At 36.6% G+C, this 27,831-nt stretch overlaps 2 protein-coding genes across 2 annotated transcripts in view; one reads left to right on the forward strand and one right to left on the reverse strand.

The window, feature by feature from the left end:
- Nucleotides 1-27,831, reverse strand: part of LOC101888412 (semaphorin-1A) — a 620,253-nt gene that overhangs the window by 396,866 nt on the left and 195,556 nt on the right. The window lies entirely within an intron of this gene.
- LOC131804991 (uncharacterized) lies at nucleotides 306-7,736 on the forward strand. Its single transcript, XM_059128231.1, has 2 exons — nucleotides 306-521; nucleotides 6,993-7,736. The coding sequence occupies exon 2, from the start codon at nucleotides 6,993-6,995 to the stop codon at nucleotides 7,734-7,736; it is 744 nt and encodes a 247-aa protein (XP_058984214.1). The 5' UTR covers nucleotides 306-521.

A 27,831-nucleotide genomic window follows, 5' to 3' on the forward strand; every position in this document is an offset into this window, starting at 1 on the left:
CTACCTCTCTCTTTGTTGCTACTTTTTTGCGTGCATGAAAAACAAAAAGAAATGGTTGTAGTCACAGAATGCACACAGCCGCATTAGCATCGTCAGTTTAAGAACAACCACCAAAAGGCAAACCACCGCAAAGAGAGAGGAAGAGTTCAGTAGAATTTTTTGTTTCGTTGACTCAACAAGTTAAATTGGCATGTGCCAAAATATATTTTATAAAACTATTTGAATATTATAACAAATAAAAGTGCAGTGAAACTGAACCTGTGTGTCAACTTATTGTTGGGAAAAGGTGGTTCGTTCTGAACAAGAACACGCATTTCAGTTGCCTCAAAGCGTGAAAGCCAACAGGGACACATCACGATCATTCCAGCGGACCAAAGGAGACAAGTGTGGGCAGACCGAGCTGACCCGGAAAGTTCCTTTCGTGGTGGTCAGCTTTTGTAAGTTGGGTGATTGACCCAAACATTGGTCCTTCAAAAGCCGTCGCTGAAAACTACAACAAGGGAAAAAGGAGTATTGGAACAGTGAGTACACAAATTATCTTTAAAAAACTGTGTGATATAAATTGGCTCGGCTGCTTGGGTATTTGAAGAAAATTTTGTAAATTAATTATTACAAAATTGTGTGACAACGTAGATGATCACCATCCGATTTACCGTTGCTACGGTTTTTTTTTGATTCCCTACCCTGTTGTTATTGTTGTATGTTGAACCGGCACTTTTTTCGTTTGCCTGCATTGTTGGTCGCTCTCGTTGGAGATTTTGGACCCTGGTAAACATTGTTGTTTTTGCTGAATGTTGGTTCACTGCTTGTGCGCTGACAGTGCTGCTGGCGTGCGGTTAAATGCGTGGTGCGCTGCCTCTGTTGCTATTGTTGTTGTTTAACATTGAAGCAATGCATTTATGATTTTGCCTCATTGAATGCAGGTAGTTGTTGTGCCTGCTCACAACCATCGTGTTGTTTTTTGTTATTGCCTTACGGTTTTCTATATGTCGTGCGAGGTTGACAGATTTCTTGTTCTAATGGAAAGACAAGTAAAGCAAGCAAAGGCAAATAAATATTTTTGAATTTGGATTTGGGCATAACCATTATTGAAGAAAGTGGTTGAAGTAGAGAAATTCTAATTGTATCATTGGCTCTATGTCTCATTGGAAACATATTTTTTTGGAGCGCTGTGTTTCTCAACAGTAAATTGGAAGCTGTTTTTGGAAACAGTATTGAAGACAGCATCTTGCGAAGTGGAAGTTTAGTTTATTGGAAAACTGCTGTACGCTTCTACACCTGCGGCTGAAAAAAAAAAAAAAAAAAAAATCTGAAGTTTTGAATTTTCTGAAAATTTGTAAAATTGTCCCGACCAGAATTGTGAAGTGGCATAATATTTTTTAATGCTGTACAATTCGATTATGATAAAAATAAATTATTGAGGATCTTTGTCGGTTGTTTTTGGAGATTATTAGAAACCACAAGTTTACTCATTTGGAGATCTGAAGTTTAGTTCAGACAAAGAGGAGCGATAAATTGAAAGCTGTGGACATTTTCTCATTGACTCATTGACATAGGAGTACTTCACAATATTTTTTAAGAATATTGGGATGAAATAGCACATTCATTTGGTGGACTGGTGACACACTTTGGTTCTAAGATATTTTTTGTCGCATATTGGCAATTAAATTTATCGTTTTTGAATACGTTCAGAAAGCCAATATTTTTTGTCTCGGATATCATTTTTGTCTCTCGACTTTTAGTCAAAAATTGTGATGGAAGACTTTTTGCTTCAATGTGATGAAATCACATCCTTCGAGGAAAACCTTGTGGAATCTGATGCCTCAATTTATAATGACTCAGCGATTGAGGCTGAGATAGCGGAGCTTCAGAAATTGTGGTCCGAATGGAAGGGCACGTACAAAACATGTACCGAGGACCACGAATGTATGAAGAAGAATAAAGATGTCATCAAAATGAAAAAGAAACTTGCTCATCAGAGCTATATAAAATGTATAAGTCTCCTAGGAGATATGAAAGAAAAAGTTAAGGTTGTCCCAAGCAGTACTAATCAGAAGTCGCCTTCCTCAATTGCGGTTCCACCGTGCGATACTGAAATTTTTGAAGGGGATTATATATCATGGCCCGGTTTTCGTGATTTATTCACGGCAATTTACATAAATAATAAAAGGCTCAGCTCGGTAGAGAAGCTCTACCATCTTTTTCAAAAAACGAGCGGAGAAGCCAGAGAGATAAATCGTCATATTCCTTTATCGGCGGAAGGTTTTACAATTGCCTGGGACAACCTACGTAACCAGTACGAGAATAAAAGAATCTTGATAAATTCTCAATTAAGAATCTTGTTTAATTTGGCTCATTGTGGGCAAGAAACTGCAAGCTGTCTCAAAAAATTGCAGCGAGATGTGACAAATTGTATTTCGATTCTGGAGCTATACAAAATTGACGTAAAGTCATGGGATCCAATTTTTGTTTACCAATGTTCTTCTAAGATGCCCAAGTTAACTCTGTCTCTATGGGAACAGTCATTGGTAAAGAAAACAGAATTGCCTCGTTGGGAGGATTTAAATAAGTTTCTCACTGAGAGATTTCAGTCCTTGGAGAGCGTATCAGATATGACTTCCTCAAATATGGCTCAACAGAATCAGGGACCTCGGCAAAAGTTTACCCAATTCGATAAGCCCAAAAATTTTAAGGTTCATCACACTAAAGTAAACGAGAACAAATGTAATTTGTGTAGAGGTTCTCATTATTTGAAATCTTGTCCAAGATTCTTGAGCATGGATTTTAGGGGCAGGTTAAATGTAGTAAAGCGACAGAACAAATGTATAAATTGTTTGACACAGGGTCATAGAGCAGCAGAATGCAACAATCAAGGTTGTACAAAGTGCAAAGCTAAACATCATATACTTTTGCACAAGGAAAGCAACGCTCAAACTATTGGCTCTGATGTAAATGGAAGTCCCAGTCTGCCTCAGTTGTCTATGTCGATTAAAAATTTATCATCTGCTCCAACAACAAATGGACGAAATTTTCACACATCTGTGTCGAATAAAACTATGCTTGCCACGGCATGGGTAAACATTTTAAAAAACGGGACTTCGTTCAAAATCCGTGCATTAATTGACCCTTGTTCGGACGACACTTTTATTTCCTCACGCATGCAGAAAAAGTTGAAGCTACCAACAACTTCTGTATACGCCGATATTTCCGGAATGGGTGGTGGACACTTGGCCAGGTGTACCAAAATTGCCTCAGTCACGATTGGATCGCTAAAGAGTACTTTTTCTCTAGATTTAGAGGCATTTGTTGTCCCAGAGATAACTGGAGATATTCCTACGCAGCCTTTGGATAAAATCTCTATCGATAAGTTGCCGGGTCTGGATTTGGCTGATCCGGAATTTTACCAAAGTGCACCAGTTGATATCTTACTTGGTGGAAACGTTTATCCTATTATTTTGCTAAATGGAGTGAAAAAGGATATTATGGGTTCTTTGTTGGCTCAGGAGACAGTCTTTGGGTGGATATTGACCGGCCCAGCGACAAATTTGGGCAATCGTCAGAGAGTCAGTGTTTCCCATTGCACTAGGGTGGCGGTAAAAGATCAATTGGCAAAATTCTGGGAGATTGAGGAGGTTCCCAGAATACCTGTTGTCTCAGATGATGACCGTAGATGTGAGGAAATTTACGTATCAACTACTATTCGAAGTCCTGATGGGAGGTATACAGTGGACTTACCTTTCCGGTCGAATTTACCCTTTTCATTTTCCTCCAAATCAAGTCGATATGTAGCCCTTTCACAATTTTTGCGCAACGAGACGTCACTTGCGCGAAATCCCGAGCGAAAGATTGATTATGACAATGTCCTGTTGGAATATTTGTCTTTGGGACATATGGAAAAGGTGGAAGGGTTAGTAGACTATCAGGACTGTTATTATTTGCCTCATCATGGCGTTTTCAAGCCAGAAAGTGCAACGACTAAACTAAGAGTCGTGTTTAATGCCTCTTGTCCCTCAGTGAAGGGAAGAAGTCTGAATGATGCTTTATATGTTGGCCCTACACTTCAAAAAGATATTGTTTCGTTGGTGCTGAATTGGAGAATATATCAGTTTGTCTTTAACGCTGATATTACTAAAATGTATCGTCAGATTTGGGTAAATCCTAAACATACAAAATATCAGAGGATACTGTACAGATCATCCCCAGAAAATGACCTGACTGATTATCAGTTGAAGACTGTGACGTTTGGCGTCAATTGCGCTCCCTATTTAGCCCGTAGGACGCTTTTAAAGCTTGCAGATGATGAAGAACATCGTTTCCCAGTTGGCTCTAAGATATTGCGGAACAATATGTACGTTGATGACGCTTTAGTCGGCGTACATACTATTTCCGAAGGAATTGAGGCAAGAGAATCTCTTATAAATATTCGTAAAACCGCAGGGTTCGAACTAAGAAAATGGACATCGAATTCCAAAGAAATTATTAAGGGTCTGCCTCGGTGTGACCTTCTGAATAATGAATTTCTTGAATTGGGAGACAAAAGTTCGGCGAAAACGTTAGGTATTCGCTGGAACGCGTCCTGCGACTCTTTTTATTTCGTCATGGACAAAATCGAAGATAAAAGTTCTTATACTAAAAGACAGGTACTTTCGATTATCGCCAAAGTTTTTGACCCTTTGGGATGGCTTTCGCCCATCGTTGTAACAGCAAAAATTCTGATGCAACAATTATGGCTTGATGACATTGGATGGGACGATCCTTTAAAGCCACTCGCGTATATAAATTGGAAAACTTTTGTCTCGAATTCTGAGGCAATTGGACAAATTAATATTCCTCGCTGGGTAGAATATTCGCCTGATTGCAAAATAGAGTTACATGGATTTTGCGACTCATCGGAGTCAGCATATGCAGCGGCACTATACCTGAGGGTAGAAGTTGGAATGTCTGTTGTCTCGAATTTGCTTGTGGCTAAATCCAAGGTGGCCCCATTGAAAAAGACGTCGTTACCTCGTTTGGAGCTCTGCGGTGCTCTTCTTCTTGCTGAATTGGTAGATTCAGTAGTCCCACAATTAGAGCTTCCTAAAGCCCCTTTGATAGCCTGGTCTGACTCGACCATCGTACTGTCTTGGCTCAAAAAACCGTCATATAGCTGGACAACCTTTGTTGCTAACAGGGTGTCAACTATCCAGGAAAAGATTGGTGGTGATTGGCGTCATGTACCAACATACGATAACCCTGCAGATTTGGCAACCCGGGGGCGGACTCCTTTAGAGCTAAAGGAGTGTCATATGTGGTGGCACGGACCAAGTTGGCTCACATTGGACATGAAGGAATGGCCCTCAGGCATAATTATACCGGAAACCACCCTCGAATCAAAACCGACTAAAGTGCATCTTGCCCAATCCGCTGTTCAACATGACGTTTTGGACCGATTTTCTCATTTTTCTACAGCTATTCATGCTATAGCTTACATTTTCCGCTTTGTCCGTCGAACTCATCCGAATACAAAGAAATTGTCTCAATTTGACAACATTAGGTTGTCGGCAGAGGAGATACGTTTCGCTCGTTACCGATTGATGTCCATCTCTCAGAGAATTCACTTTCCCCAGGAATTCGATTGCCTCAATAAGAAATTAAAGTTAGAATCTGGCAGCACTCTCTTGTCTCTCAATCCTTTTCTCGACGAACACCAGCTTATCCGAGCGAACGGACGTTTAGGCAATGCTCTATCTCTGTCGTATGATGAGCGGTATCCAATTATCTTGGCATATAGTAGCAGGTTCGCTGAGCTCTACGTCGACCATATTCATAGGCAAACGAATCATGGCGGCATACAGCTAACTTTGGCTACGACTAGACTCGAGTGCTGGATAATAAGAGGAAGAAATCTTGTGAAAACTCGCTACAGGAAGTGTGTACGATGTATAATGGCTCAGAAGAGGCGTCAAGTTCAGCTTATGGCGGCTCTTCCTCCTGAGAGGACAACCTTCAGCAGACCATTTGCCACCTCAGGCGTAGACTTTGCTGGGCCATTTGAAATTAAAACCTTTAACGGTCGTGGGTGTCGTATATCCAAGGGATACATATGCTTATTCGTTTGCTTTGTCACAAAGGCCATCCACTTGGAACCTGTAAGCGATCTTTCCACCCCCGCCTTCTTAGCTGCGTTGTCTCGTTTTGTGTCTCGACGGGGTTGTCCTCATCACATTTATTCGGATAACGGCAAAAATTTCGTTGGTGCCGATCGGGAGCTTCGAGCTAATTTCACAAAAGTTGTCTCAGAGCTGAAAGACGAAGCCGTGGTAAAGTACGGATTCCAAAAATTAGAATGGCACTTTATACCTGCTGCAGCGCCCCACATGGGTGGGCTTTGGGAGGCGGGCGTAAAAAGTTGTAAAGCACACTTAAAAAAGATCTCAGGTCAGATCAAACACACCTTTGAAGAATTTGCCACAATTCTTGCCAATATCGAAAGTTGCCTCAATTCGAGGCCTCTTACCCCTTTGTCTAACAATGTCGATGACTTTGGCGCTCTAACTCCCGGGCACTTTCTCATCGGAAGCTCACTGCTTTCTATCGCTGAACCAGAACAGACGGAGAAAATGTCGATGCAAAACCGCTGGCGACGGTTGAGGTTCATTACACAGGAATTCTGCAGACGTTGGAAATCAGAATATATAAGGGAGCTACACAAGCGCACAAAGTGGAAGCAGGCTCAGGACGACCTGCGGGTAAATGACCTGGTGGTTCTTCATACTGACTCAATAGCATCGAATGAATGGCGACTAGGCCGCGTTATAGAATTGCACCGAGGTCATGATGGTCGCGTTAGGGTCGTGAGTTTGAAAACTCAGAATGGGACAATTTCGCGCCCCATCCATAAACTCGTCTTACTTCCTCGTGCATAATAATGGTCCAGCAATAATCCAGCCAATGTTGTCTCATAGCTAACCCAATAAAATTGTCCCCAAATTACTACATTTTCTCTATTGCAGATGAGCTACAACGACAACTACAAATGCCCTTTTTGCCACGCTCGTCATGGGCTTAGGAACTGTCGCACGTTCCTACAATTGCCACCTACCCAAAAGGCCGTTTGTGTGACCGTTCAGGAATACTGCGCCAACTGTCTTGGAATGTCACACAAAGTTGCGGATTATCCCCTACTGGAAGGGTGTAGGAGATGCCAATTGCCCCATAACACCATGTTGCACGCGCTCGATGAAACCGGAAAGGAGTGGCTAAAAATGACGGCGGAGGTACTTCTGCATATACCTGGTCTCATAGACTCCCCAATAAAGGTAAGGGTGTACATAAACCCGTTAAAGACCGAGAGTACTATACGTTTCGGTGGCCCCCTTCCCGCATTCAAGCCAGAATTCGGAGCTTCGGTTCGTGTGGTGTTGACTTCTATGAGGAATCGGGTGCGTACATATACTGGCACACTAAAGCGACGTCACAAAGCACCACGCACTATGCCCAGTCGTCCGCTTGATTTACGTTGCCTCAAGGGCCTGTACCCAAAGAAGGATGTAGCGGATCAGGAACTCTATCGACCTGGGCCTGTGAATATTGTTTTGGGAAGTGATGCCTCAGAAGGCATATTCATGGGACTACCAGTCTTCAGGCCTAACTTGCCGTATGCCCAAAAAACCATATTCGGGTGGACGTTCTTTGGGGAAGTTCCAGTCAATCGTTCCCAAATTGTGATACCTGACTCCATGGCACTTCAGGATTAGCATTTATTTGAATTTAAAATTACCTCACAACAAGGCTGGACCTTGCATCAATTCATTGAACTACAACATTTATATTCGTATTTAGTTAAGTAGCTATAAGTCATAAATATTACAATGAATTCACATATGTATAGTTGGGAACTAGTCCCAAGGGGTGGAGGATGTTTATGCAAGAAAACGCTACATTGCAACACTTGCAAATGCGTTTTCCACTCCCAATTATTACGGCGATGGATGATGCCGACTTCGTTTTTTGTTGTCTCTGGCTCTACCTCTCTCTTTGTTGCTACTTTTTTGCGTGCATGAAAAACAAAAAGAAATGGTTGTAGTCACAGAATGCACACAGCCGCATTAGCATCGTCAGTTTAAGAACAACCACCAAAAGGCAAACCACCGCAAAGAGAGAGGAAGAGTTCAGTAGAATTTTTTGTTTCGTTGACTCAACAAGTTAAATTGGCATGTGCCAAAATATATTTTATAAAACTATTTGAATATTATAACAAATAAAAGTGCAGTGAAACTGAACCTGTGTGTCAACTTATTGTTGGGAAAAGGTGGTTCGTGCTGAACAAGAACACGCATTTCAGTTGCCTCAAAGCGTGAAAGCCAACAGGGACACATCACGATCATTCCAGCGGACCAAAGGAGACAAGTGTGGGCAGACCGAGCTGACCCGGAAAGTTCCTTTCGTGGTGGTCAGCTTTTGTAAGTTGGGTGATTGACCCAAACAATCGCAAATAAATAAATGGCAGCAAACTACCATAGAATTCTATCCATGGCATACCATGTCAAGCCATCCACTGAAATACGTGAGTAAAAATCACCATAAATTAATTTGAAAATGTTAAGTGGCTGCGAACAAGCAAAAAGATGTGGTCCTGCAAACACATAGCAACTGAAACCTTAATAACAATGCCCAGCATCCAGCTAAATGCACACACACTTTTTAATTGAACATAATTTCTCATGAATTTATGACAAAGCAGCTGAGAGAGAAAAAAACTACGCATTATAAATTCAAGATGGCTAATAATAAATGAAATTTTCCAAATTGGGAGAACATAAAATATACAAATCATATTATATGAAAAAAATAATTCAAAGATAACTTATGCGATTTGCTTCCAAATGAAAATTATTTAGAAAATTACTGTTGATGACCTATAAGCGAAATGGAATAAATAAAATTAAAAAAAAGAATTGTAGAACACATTTTTAAAAATGTTAAATATTCTTAGAAACGAGTTTTGAATTTTTTTCTAGAACAAAATTATTATATGTTATTATTGGTATTTTTATAATTATTCCTCATATATTTAACACATCCTGTTTCAATTTAATTCTAAATCCTCCTTTTTTTATTTATGCACTACATTTGACGAAAGATATTTCTTCAATGCGATTACAATACATTCGATTCATCGCCGATGCTATTGAATTGTATTTTATACTCCATACAAAATTTGTATTATTTCCTTAACATCACAATCTACTTGCAGAGATCATTCTGCTGAAACTGTAACAAGCTCTTACTCGTTTTCAAATGCATCGGCATTAATTCAAGTCACATAATTATCATCAGAATGAGACTAAAATTGTAAAGTAAATTTTAATAACACAACACCATAGTACAGGCAATAACAAAACCCATTGTTAACATCATCACGACCCAAAACTGATGGAGGCTAAATGTTTCCGAAACCAGTCAACAGACAGACACACGTTACATTGAAGCCTGCTACAAATGTCGTTATTAACCGTATTATCATTGTCAGCAGTAGCAGTGGCAAGAAGATTACCATCATCACCGTCATCGTCAACAATATCTTCCTGGGAAAATATGACCAAAGCTGATTCTACAGTTAATGCAAATTATGATGATGCCAGTCGATCGTTGTGCTCATCATTTGTTCATAATCGACAAGGAAGGTGTTGATGTAAATTGTCATATTTAAAGCTACCCAGTAAACTAAATGTCAAATACCATACACCCACAAAGTTATACATATAAAAGCAAGTCGTGATAGCCACACTATTTATAACTCAATAACGGCTTACCGATATAACCGAAAATTAGTGAGGAAAAGGATATTCTTTACTCAGTAAATGTACTAAAAGTACTAAAAATGTAGTCAATTGTTTTTGTCAAAAGCATAGAGGGAGAATTCTGAAGTTTATGATAAAGGTAGCTGATAGGATATTCTTTATTCCGTATATGTACTAAAAGAACAAAGAGATACTAAAAATTTGGTAAATTGGAAGGAAGGAGGGAGAATTCTGAAGTTTAGGATAAAGGTAGCTATGATAAGAGTTTTTTCGAGCTTTAGGTTAGTTTTATGTTTTATTTCATTCTCAATTTCCGATATTTTGCATTTGTATAAATTGCATCTTCAGGGGATTTGTAAGCAATAAACATCAAGTTCACTAAAAAAACTATGAAAGGATTCACGACGACTTTTTTTATGAAATTCGAACTAAAAGTGTATATGCTCGTAAAGTACTACAAAGGTAGCTTAAAATCTAGATGCACTATAGTTTTTTGCACCCCTTTTTTCGAAACTCGAACTAAAAGCAAAATGTAGATATTTACTATAAGATTTAAGCTGGGGAACTGGGGTAAATACAAATTGTAGTTCTGAAATGTGTACTAAGTGTAAGAACTGTACTAAATGGGTGAAAGAGTGGAGCTGGAAATCTGAAATGTTGATATTGGGGTCACTGTTAGTGTGTAGGGGTGAGACTATAAGGTGATTTTAGAAATATGTTCCAAAAACTTCGAAAAGTACTAAATGATACTAAATTTAGTATATGAGGAATAGATAGAAGTGACGCTAAATTTGGTATATGATGAAGGGGTAAAATTGGAAATCTGAAATTAATTGGTATTAGGATCACTTTTTGTGAGGTGGTATTAAATTTGATATTTAATGAAGGGATAGGAATAGAAATCTAAACTTTGGAATGAGGGGTTTTCATGTTGTGTGGGATAGATGAAGCAAATGTTTTGTTGTAATTCGAAGAATACACAACAGTACTAAAATTGACTAAGTTAAGAAAGTTAAGAAATTTGGTGTAAAAACCAAGTTTTGGAAGTAGGGTTTATGTAAGGAGGTGATTTTGGGAATGTGTATTAACTTTGAAAGGAAAAAGGAGGAATGTTAAAACTTAGTATAGAAATGTGTACAACAAGTGTATGAAAATTACTAATTGGAGAAGTGCTAGAATTGTGCATTTTGATTTTGCACATTTTACAAAGGAAGTAAAATACAAAACTACATACATTAGCAATTTATTTAATAGAAAAATACGATTTTGTTCAACGGTATGAGTTAATCATATTAATGATAACCATTTTCGAAATTAGGAAATAGTGATATTTTTTTATCTATATATATTTGGGGTAAAAATCCCTCATAATAACACTTAATATAAATTCCTTTTTCCGCATATGAAAATGTTGTATTATGTTGATAATGTTGTATTATGTTGTAGCAGTATTTACTTATAACGAATACTTTCTCAAATGCACTTATGGGGACTTGAATAAATATAATACTGCCCAGAACGCAGGTTTTCCATAGGATATTCTCTTTTAATAGCTTTGTGTTTACATTCTTACAAAAAAACATTCTGTGTCTGCATACAAAAATTGGCCGGGAAATGATCAGCACGCAATAAAAGTAGAAAGTAATCAATACCATTTTTCCTGAATCAAAATATTAGGAAAAAAACTAAAAATTAGGAAGAAATATTCTTGTTGCATTAGTTAAATTTGATTTTGTATGATTGCGTAGGTGTGAATTATTTTGGGATGATATTATTATAAAAAGTTTAAATCGTAGTTTAAGTTTCAAAAACAAATTGTGAGAAAAAATTTGACAAATTTGTATATAGAAGAATGCAGGTTATATTACAGTGTGTAAGAAAATATGTTTTCTATAACCGGAGATACTTAAGATTCCACTGAATCTTAATCCGCTAATTTGTCGAGTTGCTGTATGAAAGTAACATAAAACATCGATTTAGGCAGCAAATATAAAAAAATTGTAACAAAATTTCAGTAGTAATCTCATGGGTTTGATAGTTTTTAGGAAACTTACATTCGGATATTATACATAATATGTGAAAATGATATTTGAACGTTTTTTTTTTTGCTACTAATTTAACATGTTTTCATTCTTAGTGACAGTCTCCCTTAATACTTAATTTTTGGGGAAAGTGTCAACGGAAAAATAATTCTAGATCAAATTTCATTGAGAGTCTCTGAACACAAGAAATTTCTATGATTTTTAGATTTGAAAAAAGCCTATTTTATTTTTTACAAATTTAGCACTTGTTCCGAACTAGCTGCAAATTTTCTTGTAATTTCACTGACCAATACTCAGTCTGAGTTGTGGACAATTTCAAGTGGATTTAATATAACTCTGTTTGTAGATCCAAATCACAAAAATATTTTGGGTCCTAGACCAGGAATTTTAGGGTTTTTATTTAGCATCAATGGTTTTAAAAAATGGGTGATGCTAGTCCAATTTTAGGTTAAGTCCCTATATAATTTTAAACTTTGATGTAAAATACTTTTTTTCGTCTGAATATTATTTTCCATTTTTCTAAAATGTTTGTTTTTCTATGTTTTTTTCATCTAGAGGTTTAAGCAGCTCAAGGTAGAAGAATACAGGTAGTCGCATCGATACAGCTGCTAGGACAATAAACTGTCAAACTGATTTTGGAATTGAAAATGTTGAATGAAAAATTATTGAAATTTGGAAAAATTGTTGAAAAAATGCATATCATAACAACCTCCGATTGGCGTCGTATAGGAAAACATATACAAATCTACTTAGTTTTTAAGAAACATTAAAAAAAATTGACATATCAATGTTCCCAAGTGTTGATGCATCAACCTATATTCTTCTACCATGTCAAGCACGTTTCACAACGCGTACGAAACATTAAATTTTATGTGTGCTCTGTTCAGAAAGTAAATCGCGCGTTCATTGTGTTCAGCGGCGTATTGGAAGCAAATTTTAAAGCATTTATTTGTGAGACGGCCCCTAATTATTGAAGGGAGTATGCAAAGAGCAGTTGCGGTCAAAATTTGCATGATGAAATCTTCATATATTAAATTATTGCCATTTTTAATAATTATTTTATGAATTTTGTTGTTGCAAAATGGTCAGGTTTAACAACAGACAAAACCAACTTACATGGTTATGCTACTTCGTTGATGTAAAACGAAATATGGAAATGTTTATAAATGTGATTATACGATTTAGCAGTTTTTCCAAAAGAATTTTAGTTTTACGTAATTTTTTGGTTCCTCTTCTATTGAGATTACGATCTTGTCACTTGGGTAAAAAAAGTTTTTTGTCATAGAAGTTATTTTTATAGCCTCCACCTTGGAAAGGAGGGTATATTAACTTTGTCATTCCGTTTGTAACATCCTTAAAAATTCGTTGTAGACCCCATAAAGTATATATATTCATAATCAGCATAAAATTCTAAGTCGATTTAACGATGTCCGTCTGTCTGTCTGTTGAAATCACGATACAGCCCACATTATTTGACGTAGAGCGCCAAAATTTAGCAGAGCAATTTGTATTGTGTCTAGGATGGTTGGTATTGAAAATGAGATATATCGGTCCACGTTCTGGTATAGTCCCCACATAACGGTACCTCCCGATATTCGGTATTTTGATGATTTATGCCACATTTTTTCACGGATTTGTCTGAAAATTGGTATTTGTGGGTCATAATGGGTCCTAGTTCGAGTAGCGAAACATTGTATGTATATGTCCACGTTTTGATATAGTCCCCATATAACGGTACCTCCCAATATTCAGTATTTTGATGATTTTTGACACATTTTTTCAAGAATATCTCTCAAAGTTTGTAATTGTAGATCATAATGGGTCCCAGTTCGTGTGGCGAGTCATTGTAATTATAGGTTCACGTTTTGGTATAGCCCCCATATAACGGTACCTCCCGATATTCGGTAATTTGATAATTTTTGCCATACTTTTCACGGATTTGTCTGAAAATTGGTATTTGTTGGTCATAATGGATTCTAGCTCCTTTGGCGAAACATTGCATGTGTAGGTCCACGATTTGGTATAGCCCCCATATAACGGTACCTCCCGATATTCGGGGAGAATATCCCAGGCATAAAACAAGGGAACTAATGAGGATTGGTGGCTCTTTCCGAAACCTATATATACCCTACATTTCCTCCTGGGAAACATTCCTTCATTCTCCACTAATAAACAAACGTTGTTTTTATAAAAACAACATTAAGCCTGACCATTTTGCGAAAAAACAAGCCAACAATGTTCTATTTCTTAAATTTTTCGATTTTTTCTCTGAAAGACTATTTTATAGCTTTAAAAAAAAAGAAAACAGAATTATATTTTTTTTCTGTGTACCCAATATATCTTGCTGTCGCTGCCACTGGCATAACCCATCGTCATTGTCACATTACATCGTTAATATAAATGTTAAGATTATTATTTATAGCATTTATGGTTTGGTATTGTCACATAAAATGGTTATGACAGAAGGTAAAGGCACTGTGAAACCAACCAGCTTCCAACTTCCCACAGTTGGGCCCTCCCGAGCGAGAGAATAAACTCCCATTTACAGCACGTTTTATTGGAAAGTAATTATGAAATATGCAGTGTCACAGGATATATATCATGATGTGTCAGAAACACATAACGAAAAAAAAAAACACAAACTACGCCGAAAGCAATGATATAAGCATAAAGGATGGATATCTTGCAGCTTATGATGATATCGATTATTGAGGTCAATGTGAAAAATATGACAATGGTTTTTTCTCTCTTCCACAAAAAGTTTATGGTTTCAAGAGAAAATATACAATATTAATGAAAATGGTAATTATACTAGGAAACATACAAATAAGTTGGTGGCTTATTTTCCTGAATATTTGCCTGTGTATAAAGGCACATGTTTTTACACCGCGTTTTCTTTATAGCAACAATCATATTTTTTAGAAAAACTAAAAAAAAAAAAATAAATAACAGTCTGTGTTTTATATATCAATTACTAAATTTCAATTACTAAAATTAAATTCTGACAATTCTTTAAAAGCTTTGCAACTGTTTTAGGTACACAACCAAATTTATTCAATGAAATATATCTAACTCTGTTTTCCAGAGGCCAAAATGTCGAGTTTCCACTTCAATCACTAAAATTCTAAACTCAATCATGTGTTTGTGGGCGAGTGTTTAGAACAAAAATGGCAATCAATGCATTACATTAAAATAATGTCATTTTATGCAAATGTCATAATTCTTTGACGAATTTTTTCGCTAGTCGACCATAACAATGGTACAGAAGTACATCAATTGTGACTAAGTGACATATTGATGTGATGGCCACATAACTAAAATCAAAAAAAAAAAAAAAAAAAAAAAAAATATATGATTTTCTCTATAAATCCAATATAAAATAAAATGTTCCCAAAAAAAGGGACATTCATTTACAAATGTTGAATGAGTATGTTGCTACGCTTAACAATTCTAAATTGCCACAAAATTGATTTATACTAAAAACACATTCATTTTGAAAATGTAAGAGGAAAATGGAAATTATGTTCTGCATAACAACAATGCCGCAATTTCCATAAATGAGGCCCACAACAGCTGTGCATGAACGATACGAACATTTGCACGCCTAAAAGCACAGACACACTCACACACACACACACCCAGTCATCAGGCAGGATGCACAATAAACGAATAAAAAAAAAGAATACAACAACAAAAACAGCGCCAACACCAAAAACACAAATTACGTGATATATGGAAATTTAATTGAATTGTTAAACAGAAATTTAAATTAAATTTACCACTCGTATGTAGACCGTGGAGAAAGGAAAAGAAAAAAGGTGTGAACAAAAAATAAGGAGGCAGGCGCCATTTACACCATTGCAATAAAATTGTAATTGGTGAAAAAATAAAATCTTTGTTAAATGCAGACCGAAAATGTGAAGTCACATGTGTGTGGTTTTAAGAAGAAGCCCAACTATTATTCGCATATTTCCTAACTTCATATTGTTACAAATTTAATTGTTGGTGGATTTAAGCCCAGTTTAGCTATTTTCCGTTAACTTAAAAATTGAATTGTAATGTAAATTTCTAAGCTTCTACGTCTTATATAAGTTGGCAAAAATGCTTCTCCATTAAACTCGCTACAATCTTCTCGTACAGGGTGAGATAAAAAAACTCCGACAAAGTCAAACGTCATAATTTTTACATTTTTTTATATTTTATTGAATGAAAGCAAAAAATGGCGGAAATAGCATCAAATTTTATAATAAGTTTAGATTTGTTCGAATTGGCCACCTTTGGCACGAATTATGCCCCATTCCCGGCGAAGCGTTTGTTTGAGGTGGTCGACGCTTTATACTCGAAAATACTCCAGACACAATAGTCCAACGGATTGGTATCCGGAGATTTCGGTGGCCATTGTGCGCTGAAAATGAAGCGAGGAACCTCATTTTGTAACCATTCTTGGATGGCGCGTGCTGAGTCCTGCGTGCCCAAGGCTTTAATACACCCTCCAGAATATTTTAGCGATAGTATTCGGCAGTTATTCAGATGCTACAGTCGATTAATACGAGCGGAGAGCGCCCATCGGCTGTTATGGCGGCCCACACCATCATGGCCTGCGCTTGAATTCTGATGGCCAACCAAAGTTGCACATTTTCGGCTGACCTCTTTGGCAAGTAAACACGATAGTTTTGTTTGTTTACAAACTGCTGGACAACGAATGTTTTCTCATCGGAGAAAACCAAATTCGATAGCCATATGTGGTTTTGGAGGCAAATATAAAGAAATCACACTATCACGCTTGAATTCCATCACGAATAACATTTTTTCTGAGCTGTCACTTGAATAATTTTAACAGCTGTCGGACGAGTGGCTTAGAAATGATAGCAGTACGAAGTTGGTTGCAGTTTTTTCATCTCACCCTGTATTTTATAGTATTTTATGCTCATTTTCTATTGTTATTGTCGCATTTTCGTCCCATATTACTCTCTTAATGTAGCATTATAGACACAAGCACGACTGCGTACAGTGAGCGTAATTCTCTCCACACTCTGACTCTCAGATCCATTGAAAACAATGTTATTAGAAAGTACAAAAATTGGGAGAACATAAAGGTAATTAGATTGGAAGAGTGCAGAATATACAGGATGGCGACTCTCAATACAATACCAGTATTACATCGGAACTTGTAAACGCCGACAGTAAAGAGGTAAAGTAAAGCTGCCAAGTATAGAGTTGTGCACACTCGGCAGCGAAACTTGCTCGCGATCGGGAGTAATCAAAAATTGGGAGTTTTTTTACTTAGTTTATTGTTCACTCATTTGTTTTGTTTCACTGTATTCCTGTTTTAAAAACTTAAGTGGGAGCCGAATCGCTCGAAATAGATTGAAAGCTTGCTCTAGGAGTGAATACGAGTGGAAAGCAATATTTTGTTTGCTGCTTTGTGTGAGTGTGTGTAACAGCAAAGCGGATCTTATGTAGCTGTAAACTGTGGGAAAGAGAGGTCCAAGATCAAAGAAGATAAAAACAATAGAAGTAAAAGGGTTATTTGCCTTTACTTACTTTAGTTTCGTTTTGCTCCCACTCTAAAACGAGCAAAGCATGCTAGTCCTTATTCGTGCGAAACGGAAAATACAGCTTGTTCGTTTTATTTTTTTCTACTCCCAGGAGTGCTTCCGCTCGACTCGAGCAAATGTTTGGTGCTAAATATGGTCTGAACTGTGTGGAGATGTGAAAATGAAGCATTATAAGGCTCGTTTTTTCCACATTTTATTTGGTGCAAGGCTCATTGGAAAATAACACCCCATTAGGGTCATCGACATAAATTGTCTAGTTTAATAGACTGAACCTAAAGCAGAATATCTTTATCAAGATCTTTCAACTTGATGAAAAGTTGAAAAGGGCAGAACAAACAATTAAAAATGCATTTGGAACGAATTAGAAAAATTTCAAAAAAATAAATTCTCTTCTCAGGGGGTAGAGTGCTCACAAAGAACTCCTTGTGTAGAATTTCAGACAATTCCATAGAAAATGTGTCTAAAATCATAAAAATGCCGAATATGGGTACCTTTATATGGGGGCTATACGATATCGTTAACCGATATAGCCCATCTTCAAACTTGACATACCTGCAGACAAAATACAGATCTGTGCAAAATTTTAGCTTTCTATGTTAATTCGTTTTGACTGACGGACGGACAGGGCTAAATCGTCTTACGCAGATCAAGAATATATACATGGTTGGGTCTAATATTATTATTTCGATGAGTTACAAACGGAATAACGTATTAAGTTCGTCCATACTATGTATGGTGGAGGGTATAAAATGCGTCTAAGCATTTGGAGCCTCTGGTACCGCGGGGGAAGATCTATAAGTTCTAAGCGATTTTCATAAGACAGAAGAGTTTTATTTGAATTCCATACTGAGCCTTTGAGATCAGAACAGAAGATATTGAATTTTCACTGATCTTACCTTTTTAGAATAAAATTTATAGAAGGGACTCCAAAGTACACAACCATATTCCAAAGTCAGTCGAATAAGGCTAATAAATAAAAGTTTGGTCAAATTATTTAGACCAACGTTTTGTAAAACCTAGCAACGAATTGGATTTGTTAACAAAAAAATATATGTAAATTGAAACAAAGTTTTTGAAATAAGTTGTCTAAAATGACTTCAAGACCTCCAATCAGATCTACATTATCCAAATAGTATGAGCCAACAAACCATTTACTGGTCTAGGTAGCTTGGACGTGACCCTAATGAAATAGCAAATATGTTTGCAGAAATTTTTCAAAATATCTATTCCTTGATGAAATGATATTTTAGAACAACAAAATAGTTCATTTCATTTATTTTTTTTAGAATATCAATGTGTACATTATCCGGATACCGACTTAGTTTCAACGAAAATGATAACTTTTGTATTATAGAAACGAATTTGATTTTTCCTTGGCAATAATTACCTCAACTTTTAATGTGTGTGCCAGTTAGGTTAAGGACGCCGCATATCGTACCCGATGCTATAAAATTGGCTTACCTGCAGAAATTTATAACAATAAATATATTGTCGGCAGACCATAATAAGATAGACTCGATTCTAATCAGATTTATTAAACCACCCAATGGCAACAAATACATTTAAATTCCGCTTCAAAAACGAATGCATGCACTTTCATGCGAGTAAAATAATTTCGCTTTCTACAATTCAATTCAAATTCTTTGTAATTTATTTTTAACAATTCTTACAGGTGATGGTAATGTAAAATCGCCCTTAAGGGTCTCATTATACTCGCATGTCCGTTCCTTAATTCAACGTGTACAAAATACTTTGTACATACTTTTGAGTGAGATTGAGGCGCTGGGAAAATCCAACAATTAAAAATAAATATTTCCAAATTATCAGTTTCCCAGCGGTCATAAAATATCACATGTGTAGAATTAAGTGATCTTGTGCGCTGTCGCATACGATAATGTGTAAGATAATAAAGGTCATGACCCACACACACAGTATCGATGCGTACAGTGGATAGCCAAGACCACTTGAATGAAGGGACAAGCACCCATGCAATGTTTCTTTTAAATCTAATAATAGATAAGAACAATTGTGTGGCTGCGACTAGGTTAAGTTAGATTAGTTTCAGTAGTACGTAAGGAACATATTTTAAAAATAAAATTAGAATTGAACCAACAGCCAGACGATACGGTCGTGTCTTCTCTTCTCCCGCTTACATATGGTCAATCGAGCCTTCACTTTTTTATAAAGTGGAAATAACTAGCGGCCGTAAAAAATTGTAGGAGTTTTCCCCCACCAGTGGTAAGAGACTCACTACAAGCAGAAATAGATATTCTCCAGAAATAGAGGAGAATTTCTACACAAAACAAAGTCCGTTAAGGCATTTTAAATATAAGACCATAGGGGCATTTTGAAATAGCCGAAGGGACTAATTTGAATAAAAAAGCCATAGGGGCAAAATAAAAAAAAAAAAAAAAAAAGCCATAGGGGCAAAATAAAAAAAGCCATAGGGGCAAAAACAAAAAAAAAAAAGCCATAGGGGCAAAAATAAAAATAAAACGAAAAGAGGACAACAGAAGTCCCAAATAAAAAAAAATATATATACATAGTTTTGAAAAGAGGACAAAGAGTCCCATCTAAAAAATTTTAAATTCATTCAAAAATGTTCAAAGACATAGAAGAAGCTGTCACCACTTTGGCAGACTATTTCGAGGTGTTAACGTCGACGTCAACCTTTGAAAAAGTGAAACACGTCGAGGCATGGAAAGTACTGGTAGAAAATACATATTACCAGTTACGACGGTACTTGAGGATATACCAAAAATATCTTCCAAGCCATATGAATGCATTACCATGTGAGGTGGATATGTGTTTACTGTCGGCAATGAAACTTCTAACAACTCGGAGTCGGAAATCCACAGATATGTACATCGATGATGAAATCGAAGAGTCGATGAAACCTCCATTAGGATGGATGCTCTCCGTAAAATGTGACTATTCAACTTGGGAAGAACAATTGGAAGAAAGCAGACAATTAAACTACGTAGAAAAAAGGAAGATTACGACAGAGAATTGGAAGATGGTTTGCACGGACAAATGCGAGCCTATGAACACAATTTACAATCTCTGCAGGGGCAAGTAATCAAACTGCGTTCTCAAATAAAAATCGAAGTTGAAAAAAGTGAACGGATATTGAGAAATGCGAAGGCCCACGAAAAATATCTGCTCGCCCAACATGAAGAAAACATGCGGGCCAAGGATGAAGAATTGGAAGAGAAATATCGTGTTCATAAAGGTCAAGTGCGACATCTGGAAACCAAGTTAGAAAATATGAATGAAAAATTAGCTAGTTTGGAAGGAGCGCGGCAAGTCGTCGAAGCTGAGAGAGATGACCTGCCCAAACAACTGACAAATTTAAGAGAGGGACTTAATGCTGATAATCTAAAACAGATTCGCTGCTTAGAAGGTAATATTGTGAAGTTTTTCCCGCCGGCAAGTCCTCAATTTGAGGAACAAGATGATGGAGGAAATTCAGAGGTCGAATCCGCCCCCACCAATGAAGCACTCGGTGAAGAACGAATGGATTTTTACGATGACAACGAAAAGATTGATAATGGGGACTACCTAAAAATACATTTAGTAAGAGAAGAAATAAATAATCTTGTTGCAGAAGAGACAAAAGAAGGAAAGCCGTTATGCACAAAAGGCCCCAACATTTACGGCGAATATAATTATTACGACAACGATTCTAACGGAAAAGAACGCATCGAAGAAGTGGGAAAAGCCGAACAAATTTCTCTGGCTCCGGTTCCGAAAGAAATCAATAGCAAACCGTCAATGGCCATTAAAACAGAAGACGACAAACCGAAACTTACCATAAAACCATTGCCAATACTTTTCTACAGTGATGATGACAGTCTGCAACGATGGACTATCAAATCGGCAGCATGGACAATGAAGCCGGCAGATAAAGGTGGCGGTATCGACAAGAGAGACTGGGCAAAGAAATGGAGTCGTTTCCTGAAAGCGGTTACTTAACGAGACATTCATATTATTTTACATAGTATATACATGTTTATATATAGATTATATTTCATATTGTTATATTTGAATATTTCGTGCCAATCATTTAAAAAAAAAAAAAAAAATACAGTCCACTATAAAAATATACACATTTAAGCCGCCCGGGAGAATGTACAAAATACTTTGTACATACTTTTGAGTGAGATTGAGGCGCTGGGAAAATCCAACAATTAAAAATAAATATTTCCAAATTATCAGTTTCCCAGCGGTCATAAAATATCACATGTGTAGAATTAAGTGATCTTGTGCGCTGTCGCATACGATAATGTGTAAGATAATAAAGGTCATGACCCACACACACAGTATCGATGCGTACAGTGGATAGCCAAGACCACTTGAATGAAGGGACAAGCACCCATGCAATGTTTCTTTTAAATCTAATAATAGATAAGAACAATTGTGTGGCTGCGACTAGGTTAAGTTAGATTAGTTTCAGTAGTACGTAAGGAACATATTTTAAAAATAAAATCAGAATTGAAATAACGCACAGACGAAACGGTCGTGTTTTCTCTTCTCCCGCTAACATATGGTCATCCGGCTCGAAGGACCATATGTAAGCGGGAGAAGAGAAGACACGACCGTATCGTTTGGCTGTTGGTTCAATTCTGATTTTATTTTTAAAATATGTTCCTTACGTACTACTGAAACTAATCTAACTTAACCTAGTCGCAGCCACACAATTGTTCTTATCTATTATTAGATTTAAAAGAAACATTGCATGGGTGCTTGTCCCTTCATTCAAGTGGTCTTGGCTATCCACTGTACGCATCGATACTGTGTGTGTGGGTCATGACCTTTATTATCTTACACATTATCGTATGCGACAGCGCACAAGATCACTTAATTCTACACATGTGATATTTTATGACCGCTGGGAAACTGATAATTTGGAAATATTTATTTTTAATTGTTGGATTTTCCCAGCGCCTCAATCTCACTCAAAAGTATGTACAAAGTATTTTGTACACAACGTTTCTTTTTATTCTTTTATACGCTCAAAAAGAAAGCGTTGGAAAATGCAGACAACAACAACGATGACGACGAAAACGGCAGAAGTGTTTTATGTATGCCCATAAAACCACAAAGACAAATTGCACTTAAACAAACCTGAAACGACGTTCTCGTCCGCATCGTACACTTTCGGTTGCAATTTAAATAACATAAACAAGCCATAGTCTTGTATACATATGGATCAACGTACGTACGTATCTACGGGAGAGGCGGGGCGGTACAAATGCACTTATCTCTTGCCACAAATACGTGTAGACTTTTGTGGCGCTTCTTTCTTGTCAGACAGACAATGATGTTGTTGCTGCTTTTAATGTGGGTGGCAAAGGAGTTTTTGGGCTTTGTTTTTGTTAAACACAAAAGTCGAGATACATTTGTGGCACGTATACGATATGTTAAATTGAGAATGCAGTTAAGGCAAGATTGATATTTGTAGGCTGTTTAAATAATTGCAGCACTGAGGAGTTTGTGAAATTCCGATTTTTCAACATAAATAATGACTCACACAAACGCTCAGTGTCTGACTGTCTGAAGTATAGACAGGCAGTCATACGAATCTATCAAGGACCAAAAACGACACATTTCGTCAAAAGTGAAGTCATAGCAGAAAATGATTGCACGTGAAACCCAACAATACATTTGGCATTAATATAAAAATTTTACAAATATGAAACATATTTCAAATTTTGTTAAATATCTATCTATACAAAAATATGTTCATTTGAAACATGCTAATTCTCGGCTATTCATAAGAATACGACCCGAAAACACACTCTAAGCATTGTTTTGTGTTCAATCGCATTCTAACACACACATTAAAGAAAAAGGTTCCGAATAAGTGTGGGCTGACATTTGAGCAGCACTGGGTTTGTAACTTGACTTTTATTGACCCACTTATGGCACTGAAAAGTCAATAAGTCAAGTCGTAATAGATTTCCATATTAAAAGCATACATTTTTTTGGCTTACATGGATGGTTACATCAGACAGACGAAAACGCATGTAATTATTGAGGTGATCATAGTTTTGATTTTATTCTTTGTTATTAAATTCCAACAAATATTCCTTCGATTACTAATTAAATACATAATTTAGATCCTAAATCTCTTTGGACCAAATCAGTTTCAGGACAATAGGAGTCGATCTAGGGATGTCCGTCCGCCTGTCTGTCTGGCTGGCTCTCGAAGAGAGTATCCGAGTTGGTCCAAACTTGGTACATCATAATATTATTGTCAATCTTAGATCCTGTTCGGAGATAGGCCGATATTGGTCCACTCCTTCTGGTACCTCTCCCACAAAATGTCAACATTTTCACAGAAATTATCTTACCTTAAAGAACACGGAAGCATCATACAATTTTGAGCAAACTTCGCAAATCTGAAACATTTGTATCAGTTTTAGGTCAGGTGCGAAAGTGGACAATATCGACAAATGGACTTTATTTGGTACCTCATTGGTACCTCAATTTCTTAATCTCCCTAAAATTATTACATTTTTCATGTAAAGGTGAATGAACTAGTTGATATAGCAACATTGACACACTGTGGTACCACTCCTATGGAACCCCTCCCATAAAGGGTCAACAGTTAGGATAATTACAACAGAACAGAGGCTAAGGGTATACATCTGTCGGTATACAGGGTGAAATGAAAAAATTGCAATCATCTTCAGACTGCTTTCATTTCTAAACCACTTGTCCGTGATTTCTCGTGATTTTTTTATATTTGACTGGAAAACCACAAGTGGCTATCGTTTGAGCACTCCAGCGAATAAGTTTTTTGTATCGCTCGTCACCGTGATACCGGTAGCGTAGCCCGATGTCAAGGAAGTGGACGGAAGAAAACAGCAACATCAGCAGAAATGCTTCGAAAAGTAAAGAAGCGACTTGATCGAAACCCGCGTGACAGTGGCCGAAAAATGGCTTGAAAGCTGGACATATCGCAATATTCCATTTGGCAAATATTGAAAAATTAGCTCGGGGTAAAGTCATTGCAATTCCAAAAAGCGCAAGAACTTACACCGCAACCGAAAAAATAGACTCAAAATAGATAAGGAGTTGCTTCGCTTGGCCGAAAGTGGTGAACTGACGAATTTGGTTGTCTCCGATGAGAAAACATTCGTTGTCCAGCACTTTGTAAACAAACAAAATGATCGTGTTTACTTACCAAAGAGGTCAGCTAAAAAAAGTGCACCTTCTATTGGCCACCAGAAATCAGGCGCCGGCCATGGTGATGATGTGAGCCACCATTACAGCCGATGGTCGCTCTCCGTTCGTATTAATCGACCGTGGCATCAGCATAAATGCCGAATATTGTGGCGAAAATATTCTGGACGGTGTATTAAAGCCTTGGGCACGCAAACATTTTGGCCGCAGATCTGGGATATTCCAACATGACTCAGCACCATCGCACTCAGAACACGCCACCCAAGAAAGGTTACAAAATAAGGTTCCTCGCTTCATTTCCAGCGCACAATGACCACTAAAATCTCCAATCCGTTGGACTATTGTGTCTTGAGTATTTTGGAAAGCAAGGTTGGCACTCAAGCAAGCGCTTCGCCGGGCATGAGCCAAAATAGAGCAGAGCAACATTAGGGCAGCGTGTGACGGTTTCATTGCCCGTTTGAAGGCCATAATTCGTGCCAAAGGTGACCAATTTTAACAAAGCTAAACTTATTCTAAAATTCGATGCTATTTCCGACATTTTGCTTTGCTTTCATTCAATAAAATTAAAAAAAAAAATGTAAAAATCATGGCGTTGACTTTGGTGCGGGTTTTTTATCCCACCCTGTATTTACACTAAATTCTACACCAATTATCAATTCTCTTTAATTTTGGAAAATATAAACATGTATGAACTGAAAATCCAACTTATGTATATGTATATGTAATTGATGTTCCACAATGCTTTCTGGGTTTGAACGAACAATGTCTCCCGCCTGTCATTATTGTAAGTAATTGTAATTGTCATTCGAGTATGTTTTGGTTTAATGTATGGTTTCCATTTCTGGTTTTTGCGGTATTTTTACGAAAAATGTAAGCAATTGAAAAATCTATAATTGAAACTTTGCATTATGCTGTAAAACTCTTAAAACTCGTTTGTATTTAGAGACTTGAGGTTGAAATACATATGTGGATATGTTCTCACACTTACGAATGCAAAGGATTGTCACACAAAGATTACATATTAACAACGTATTACAAATCCAACTCTAATACAAGCTGGGGACCTAGATATTGAATAAAAAGTCTCAAATTTAGAATAACTTTTGAAAACTGCTTCGTTTAGTTCCCATATCTCCCAAGTTGTCCAGGTATTTCAACAAACTTAATTTTCGGTGACTACTTTAAAAGCTAATGTTGAAACTACAATTTAAGAGTACAAGGATTGTGGATTTCTTTTAATATTAAACAGAAAATATAAAAAAGAAGAAGGAAACAAAATGGCTCCAACTACAAAATAGCAATTCATTAAAACGAGGGGTTGTAGAAATAAAATTGCAAATAAATTGCATGTTAGGAATTTTAAAAAGTTACACTTTACATTTTTTCTTATTTTTCCGTAAAATTGGAAAGGAGCATAGGGTGGATATTTGGAAGTGAAAATTTTTGTGATGTGATAATAATATACAAAACAAAAATACACTTCTCAGAAACAACGACAAGACATATTTCCCTAGGTGGTGAGTTTACTGATCGGTGCCCAGTAAACAATTTTTTCCGACTGCTCTGATTTTAGATTTTTTTCCGAAATTTCTGACGTTTTTTTCAGAAATTTCTGATAGAAATTGGTCCGATTTTCTAAACGTTTTTTTAGAATTTCTGCACATTTTCCTGTGTTTTAAAGCGAAAAAAACTCGAAAAATGTACAAACGGAGAGAGTAGATTGTCTATTGCTCTGGCATATTCTCTCCCACATGTAAACGGATGGTGGTGGTTTGACACATTCTCTCCCATAGTAGTTGTTGTTGTGATCATTCATTTCAAGATCTCAACAACAACAAAGCGCAAAGCAAAAATGCTATTTGTTATTGTTATTGTGAACTGTTAGATTTTCCGTTGTAAAAATGTGCGTTTTGTTGTTGTTGTGAATCAGCCTCTTTCTCTTTCGTTCCCAAAAAAATATGATGGAAAAAAATTGCAAAAACAACTACATACCGGTTTTCTGTGTGCACTGCTTTTTATTTTTAGTTCTTGTTTAGCAGTTGAAACAGAAACGTGCTACTGTATGTTATGTTCCTCATAAAAATAATATTTATAATGTAAATGTATTATAGATGTAATATTTAAACTACATTTTTACGAAACCCGAAATAAATTGTTTGTTTTTTAAATAAATATGTGTTTTTTTTTTTCATTTTTAAGTGGTGTGACGATTTTTTCGATATTTCTTCCGAATTCTGAACGATTTCTTTCAGAAAATCTGAATTTTATTCCGAATTTTCTTTCGAATTCTGACCGATTTCTTTCAGAAAATCTGAATATTCCGCCGAATTTCCAGACGAATTCTGCCCGATTTCTTTCAGAAATTCGGAGTTGTCCTCCGAATCTTTTCCGAAAATCTAATTTTTTCTCCTATTTTTTCAAGAATTTTCACCGAATTCGTCCAGAAAATCTAATATTTTTTCAGATTTTGTTCAGAAAATCTTTCCGAATTCGGTGACCACGTCCATACAACTTTCGTACCGAAATCGGAAGGAATTCGGAATCAGAATCGGACATTTTTTCAGAGATTCTGACAGAAATCGGACCGAATTCGGCAAAAATTGTTTACTGGGTGGTGATCCTTAAAAACAGAACTGAGATTGTGTGTGTACTCTCACCATATGCCCAAGGGCGCATTTTTGCAGCAGATTAGTTTTTGTATTAAATATTTTGAATATTTTTTTTTTTTTTTTTTTTTTTTTGGGATATCAGTTTTGCTTGCAGCTGCTAATCTAGGTATGTATGTTTTATTTTCAATATCTACTTCGCAGCCGATTAACAAAAGTTCCAAAGCTTTGAAGCCAGATCGCCTTCGGGAAATACAATTTATCAATTTACATCACTCCAAAATACATAGAAGCATTATTTTATTACTGCAATTACCCTCTTCACCCTATACACTTTCACACAATTCACAAAAAAGTTTAGGGCGAAAAAAAATTGAGAATCAGCAAATATAAAATACAAAATACATTCAATACTTCAATCAGAACCCCTGTATGTAGGGATAGGTGGCAATATCCCTTCTTTGCCGAATAGCAAAGCTTTTGAAAATGCATCAAATAAATTGAAGATATCGTAAAGGACATTGGTGGGTGAGAAGATGAGGGAAGACAGCATAAGCAGAATGAAATCAAATTCTTTATAAATAAATTAAAAATTCAACACAGAAGCATTACCAATGCATGCTGCTGCTGCTGCTACTCTTGATTTTGTTAC

This window comes from Musca domestica, unplaced genomic scaffold, assembly GCF_030504385.1.
Source record: "Musca domestica strain aabys unplaced genomic scaffold, Musca_domestica.polishedcontigs.V.1.1 5, whole genome shotgun sequence".
NCBI lineage: Eukaryota > Metazoa > Arthropoda > Insecta > Diptera > Muscidae > Musca > Musca domestica.